Source organism: Asterias amurensis, chromosome 8, assembly GCF_032118995.1.
Source record: "Asterias amurensis chromosome 8, ASM3211899v1".
Taxonomy (NCBI): Eukaryota; Metazoa; Echinodermata; class Asteroidea; order Forcipulatida; family Asteriidae; genus Asterias; species Asterias amurensis.
Window position 1 is genome coordinate 4,061,338 of NC_092655.1, and position 7,203 is coordinate 4,068,540.

General features: G+C 41.6%; 1 protein-coding gene across 1 annotated transcript; it reads left to right on the forward strand.

Annotated features, from left to right (window-relative positions):
* Positions 1-716: 716 nt before the first annotated feature.
* LOC139940655 (5-hydroxytryptamine receptor 1F-like) lies at positions 717-3,967 on the forward strand. The gene has a single exon (XM_071937006.1). It carries the CDS (start codon positions 1,683-1,685, stop codon positions 3,051-3,053), a length of 1,371 nt encoding a protein of 456 aa, XP_071793107.1. The 5' UTR covers positions 717-1,682; the 3' UTR covers positions 3,054-3,967.
* The last annotated feature ends 3,236 nt before the right edge of the window (positions 3,968-7,203 follow it).

Consider the following 7,203-nt stretch of genomic DNA (forward strand, 5'->3'; position numbering starts at 1 on the left):
TTAATGGCAATGCAATTTACAAACTTGTTGTCAGAAGCATACAGCAGCGTTCGATATAGTATAACGATTTTTTAGAAACATGTCTCTTCGAAAGTGCGGATGTAAAAAGCGTTACTGCAACAATGTTTCTCAGATTGTGTATTTCTAGTATAGAGATTATTCTTCCTGTGTGGACTTTATTCGCTCTGGCCTTTTTGGCGATATCTCGAACTCCCGACCACCTTTTTTGAAAGGAAATTTTCACACGCTAGTTTTATTGTGTATTATCATGGAGGTATAAATATTTCTACCTCCATGGTATTATCTACATTCATATTGAGTTAAAACGGTCCCAAAAACCCAATGTATATTACTTTGCCTTTAAACGAGGGTCGGTGATTTGACTGCGGAAATTGTTTCGCTGGATGGCCCGTCCTCGTCACCAGGATTAATTTGCTTTCAGGTGTTTTTTTGAACCATGAAGGTGTCGCCCGTAAATCTGTTGGTATGAAGCCGGCTTCTTTATTTGTCTGACATGCCTTGTGAGTCCCCAATGCAATAATCTGATCACACCATGGTCAAACACTTTATCTCAAACGAGGAAGTTTACTGCACGTCATACATAACCATGATACATAAAGTATATGTCATTATTGTTGCGGAAAGAGAGTGACCAGTGCAAAAAAAATGGACTGGTCGGAATGAATGACACACGCGGGCTAGCGCACGTGGATCGTCCAATACGAACCAACCCAATTACTGACTAGCATGGGGTGGTCAGCTTGCTCTCAATTCTAGCCGTGGTGCTTGCTGACTGCCGGACACACAGCGGTGTTGGCCCATGACACTTTCTATCCTGGCTTGACCACTCGTGTGTTTTCGCTGTTTGCTTGAGTGAGGGGCTCGGTTTGTAAAGTGTCAAGCTAGACGAGTTTCACACGTGGTCATGATTGATGTCAGAAGGGCCGGTGATTGATCGTGTATGTTTTACCATGAATTAACAAGGCCGTGTTTCGAAACACTTCTGAGGCGACTTTGGGAGGAACATTGTTTCAGATGGTTTCGGTAATTACACTACACGAGGACAAGGAGCTGTGCTACATGGTGCTACCTTACTCTATGGTGCTACGAGACTGACAAGATCTTATTTTGATGTCTGAGGTGGTGGCCAGCATCCACAGCGATCATTCCGCGACCTAACGAGGCGAGAGGCGATTCAGTCAGGCTCTCGGGCAGTGCCCCCACCGAAATACACGGCCGGACTGTTTGTGTCCGGAGTCCCCTTTTGTTATCTACATGGAACAACAAAAAAATCCCTTCATTTGTGATTGTAATTTAAATCGACTGGTTTGGTATCTGCTCTTTTGACTGGACGGTCCCAAAATGGGTATCTTGATCCCCCGCTGAATTTAACATAAAGTCAGTAGGGACAACAAAAAGAGACCATGAGAATAGTTCGGTAAACGACGCCCTATTATTATCCTGGACCATGGAAGGATTTGGCATGGGCTATCGATCTCGAGACGGTTGAGTGAAAAGTAGTCTTTTGATTAAGACAGGGTCTTTTAACAATATATGTATATGGTGCTGCTGAGGGACCACGAACAGTTAGTTTACAGCTACTCGTTGTCGCAGACGCTGCCGACGATGTGTCGGAATGGACTGTGGGAATCGGAGGTTTCAACAAGCCCGTTTTCCGGACAATGGGGGACTTGACGACACTCTCCGACGAGTGGACACCGGGGAATGGGACGGATTTACCCGGCGAGGATGACCCACCGTACTCGCCATGGGCCACCGTCTTGATCTTACTCCTCACCGGTACCGTCATCGTCTTAACTCTCTTCGGGAATATACTGGTCATCTTATCTGTGTGTCTCAACCGCAAGCTCCGTAAACCACCCAATTTTCTCATCATCAACTTAGCGATATCAGACATTGCCGTTGCAGCATTGGATATGCCGTTTGCGGCAGCCTACCAAATTAAGAAAGTTTGGATTTGGGGACCGGCAGTGTGTGACTTGTGGATTTCATGCGACGTTTTAGCGTGCACTGGCTCCATCATGACTCTGTGTATGATCAGTGTGGATCGGTACATGGCCATAACAAGACCGATGACTTACGTAAATAAACGCACCTCTAGGCTCATGCTACTGTTCATACTCATCGTATGGGTGACAAGTGCGTTTATTGGGTTTCAACCCCTGTTCATATGGGGAGGAAATGAACACGGGCCCGAGTATAACTTCTGTCTGATCTCACAGAACCCGTACTATACGATCATTTCAACGCTGGGGGCTTTCTATCTTCCACTCTCCGTTATGTTATTGGTTTATTTTAAGATTTATCGCGCGGCTCGGAAGAGCGAGCTGGCTGATTTGAAGCAAAGGCAGACTGCAACCATCAAACGCGCGGCAGTGAAATTAAACTCCATTGATGTGGGTCGATCCATAGACTCCACACGGAATTCTAATAGCTCAAATGAGGATACCATTAGCACTTCTCGTTCCCAGGAGAGGAGACCCTCTTTACCAAGACTAGCCGAGTTCATATCATTACGTACGAGGTTCTCCTCGGGGTCGATCAAGAAGGGACCGAGGCGCATTTCACTCAAACGCGAGCGTAAAGCGGCCAAGACACTCGGCGTCATCTTGGGAGCGTTTATCTTCTGCTGGTTGCCGTTCTTCATCGTGACATTGATAAGGCCCTACTGTTCGTGTGAGATCAACTCAGTACTCGAGTCGTGTTTGCTGTGGTTGGGGTTCTTGAACTCGTTGCTCAACCCCATTATTTATCCGTTTTTCAACAAGGACTTTGGACCTGCGTACCGCCGGATGCTTTGTTGCTCATGTATTCGATTCAGGACATCGGGGAATAACTTCTATAGGCGCACGCAGGTGACATTCCGCCAGGTGCCACTGCCTGTCAATGGACACGACGACGACAGTAGCGAGGACAACGACAGTCAGCACTCTGTCATGGTCACCTTTCAGATTAAACATGAAGTTGATAAAAGTGAACGCGAAGTCAATGGAAACGTAGATGTGGAACCAAATGACTCGTCAGTAAACTGAAGGATGGCTCGCCCATCATACGACCCTACGCATCTTTGATACCTAATCGTGTATCTAATTGGACCCGAGAAGAGCACCGATACAAAGTCCATGAGCAAAGACAGATTGTCCTCTGGGACCCAGAAAGTGGCATCCCTAAAAAACTTCTAAACATGTTAATGATTACAAGTATATAGTGGCTTGACGTATATTGACGTGTACATGTGGCTTGCAGCCAAAGTTGTAGGCCTGTGCAAATCTCGCGCGTATCAGTAACGAAACAAAAAACCTAACACGAACAAAGACTATATTTTGTCCATGAAATCAAGTCTTTTCTGAATTGTATTTATACCAAATTCGTGCAAATAAACATGCCCATGATATCAAGTTGTCATAAATACATCTACAATTGTACGAGGATACTAAAATAAAGTTGGAACACCGTTTTTTGGCAACAAGAACGTCAGTAAGGCAACATTCGTGAGGCACAAGACCCCGAGATTCAATTCTTATTCTTTGGTTTTGTTTGTTGGTTAATTTACTTTCGTATACATGGCATACTTTTACTTTCTCAATCAACATCATGAGGTAGTTTTTATATAAACTATTATCTGAAGAAACGGAATCACGCACACGTGAATTTCAATATAGTTGGGACCAACTTGGTCCCGGAAGCTCGAATACGCGCGAGTTTGCACAGTCTACATCCATGTCAAAGGTCAGTCCGAATTAAGATGTCCCTGCCAGTCGACTTGTCAACCATGGAACGCCTCATGTAGTGTCTATGTTTTATAGTTAATTTTGTGTACTGTACACTCTCATCCCATTACACAATGTATTTTAAGTAGGATTATAAAACGTTGCAATGTGAAGATACAGTCTAGTGAGATTTTGTGGAAACGTATACATTTTAAGATGTGGTGGTTCCGAGAAGGGCCATGTGGTTTAACACCTCGACGATTTGACTTACAATATTTATGATTTTGCTGTCTCCATAAGGAGAAAAAGAAACGTTCTTAAACCACTGGGTCACCACAGCTCTTAAAGACATCTTCGCATACCTCGCTTGATCCTGTATTTTGCATCTAACATTCTAACAATCAACCTTTGAAATAGTCATCACATTTTTGTACACATGAACTTAAAATAAAAGTGGAATTACTACTTACTTACATCATAGAGAAGGGACAATGGGTACTGATAACAAATTCATAGTAATAATTCATATTAACAACCGCATTTCAAGAATAAATCTGATCCTATACTTGCCTCCAAGATCATACCATTACCAATCATGGCTCTTAAAGGTAACGTGTGTGTGCATCTTGAGTGACGGTTTCACACCAACCGTTATTAACACAACCTGACATTCAACATTTAACTTTAGTTTAGACCTTCGGTTCCTCGCTCTATGTTTGTTTGATCTAACATCATCAGACCCTAAACAAACTCTAAACATAAAAAGGTTAATTCATTGTGCTTTCCCCTTTGTGGCATGTGAGCTGAACCTTCGATAAGTGTGTCTAGCATCAGGAACATTTATCATCTATTAAACGGTGCCTTTAGTAAATACTATTTGTATTTCTCTAACGCACAGAAGATCAGGCAATGCCCTTTCTATTTCAACCCATTTTGCCCCCAGGGGGAACCAATTCCAAACCCTAAAGTTAGAATAATTGTGTTTTTATAACTTTCAGTTTGGTGTGCAAACTGAGGTCCCTCTTTTTTCTCCTTCCCTCCATCTGTTGTTTACCGGAAAGGGGGGGGGGGTGTAGGTAAGGAAGGCTTGAAAGAATCGATTTGGTTTGTTAGGAATTCTTGTTGATGTTACTCAAACGACTGTGCTGCATTCTCTAAATTACTCCATGGCTCCAGTAGGGGAAGCCAAACTACAAGTCTTGTACATTAGGTCCGTTATCTGTATGCAAAACAGAACCTCTTTACAACAAGTGAACCGAATCCAACAACGTGAAAAGATGGGTGAACACTGGCATGGCATCCCACCCCCCTTGCGACCCCCAGTAAGGTGTACACAACAAAAGAATAGGGTTAACAAAGAATGGCATTTTGTTTGTTTGAGCTCTAGGGATTAAATCCCAAAGCTGGAAAAAAACTGACCATCTTAAGATCTACATGTATACGCAATTCAGTTCGGTGTAACTGCTTATACAATGAGAGTAAAGCACATAAAATTATAAAGTTTTTAATGATTTTAGCATAATTTTAATCTTGCTGTTTAGGCCTATGCATATTTATTTTCGTTGGCTCTATAATAACCAACAGTTTCGTGATTTTTTAGGCCTTGAAAAAAATTAATTTCCCCATGGTTTTACCTAAAAAGCTTTTTCTCGTTTAAAACATTGAGCCTGTGTGTTCAGGGAGTAAAAAACAAACAAATTATCAAGTTTCCCTTGCATGTTATAACAATACCAATTCCTTTTTTTGATCTTGCTGTTAGTCCTATGCATAATTTATATTCATCCGGTCGCTTGTTTCGTGATTTTACGGGCCTTGAAATAATTTCAATTTCCCAATGGATTTACCCAAACGAAGCTTTTTCTTTCCCTCTTTTTAACATAATTTGAGCCTGTGTTGAGATAGCTCTTCCCCAATATTCCAGTGTGGTCAAATTGAAATGGCACAAGTGTCATTTGAAATAAAGCATTTTTAAAAGTAATTATTGACATTATAGTAATAATTTATTGTCAACAAAACCTATGTGTCTGAACAAAGTTGTTGAGGTTGCAAAAGAGGTACAAATGTTTTCTGGCCTTTCAGGACGATTCCAGTGCCATGACTACATGTTGTTTACTCTCTAAGCTATAGTGTGATGTTTACAAGTCAATGTCAACATTCGATGTTATACCATGATTAATATTACACTGAAGTTTGGTGTGTTTGTTATAACAGGCAGGATATTCTCACTACTTTAGTCTGATTCCCGGCGAATTTTTTTCCGCCTCTGGAAAAAATGTGAACAATTATGATTCAATAGCCTGAAAGTACATGTATTCATGTATAGGTAATCCCTTGTACTTGAATACTCCTAACCTATCCTACAGGACCAAAACATCATGCCAGTTATTTTTCCTCCATGGTTGCATACCGCCATGGTGGTTGTAAGCATAGAGTGGGTCCTAACTATGTTGTAAGCATGCGTTGAGTTTCGTATAGCTTTATGCATAGCAGCATGCGGGTATGGTAACCAAATGGTGCATTTATTGGTTAGTCATGCGAAAAGGCATGGGAGGTGTTGTGTTTTATGGATTTACTTACTATCAAAACCAAATACGGGGGTCCCAGCTGGTTCAACAGCAGGCAATAACCAGGGGAGTAAAACACTGTACAGTTAATTTCCTATGTCTTTCCAACACTGTTCAGTGTGAGTACAAAGCTATAAAATGTGCTGGTATCTGTCAGTTGAATTGTGAAAAAAATACAAGTTGTTGGTAAAAGTGTTACATACATATGCACTGAAATTAATTTAAAGTGCAGAGCGAATACGAATGTCAAAATACTCTAAATACTCTAAAGCTTTGACTGGATCTAGTATGTATGCTACTCAATGCAGTATGCAATGTCCAAACAGCATCCATTGAGTTACGTGGATACCACAGAGGTAGTGGCCCCTGTTGCCTCGGTCTTGACTCTTGATGTCCCTTCTAAAGTTTCATATAGACTTTAAACATTTTGGAAGTGCCCTTTACAATAAGAGAATGGCCGCCTTGCCCTCTCAAAGATGAAATTCCAGGCCTGCAACAGGAAATCATACCAGTAAAAAAAATTACAGCGCTGCCAACTCTACCTGATTCTGCATAGGAAGCTCCTTGAAAATAAACCAATGTGTACATGTATCGATATACAAATTTGAAAGTCTTCCAGGTAATGGAAACCTTTTAAGGCCTGGTACTTCATGAAGTCAACAAATGCGATTGCCTGTATGACCCCTGGTCATTGCCTTGGTGCCATTGAAAATGCTTCAGTACAAATTTACAATTTCCTTAATAGAGGGTGCCCTTTGCCATGGAGAAAATGCCTTGGCGTCCTTGCCGTTTCAAAAACGAAGCATACAGGCCAGCCATTTTCATATTATATTAAAAATGTAATCCTATATGTGTCTCCCTGATTGCTGTACAAAAACTCCATGATTGCAGGAGAAAATGTTGGCAGC

Bases quoted from the DNA above. Each gene is read 5' to 3' on its own strand.
- LOC139940655 (XM_071937006.1), top strand. From the start codon at position 1,683: ATGGGGGACTTGACGACACTCTCCGACGAGTGGACACCGGGGAATGGG.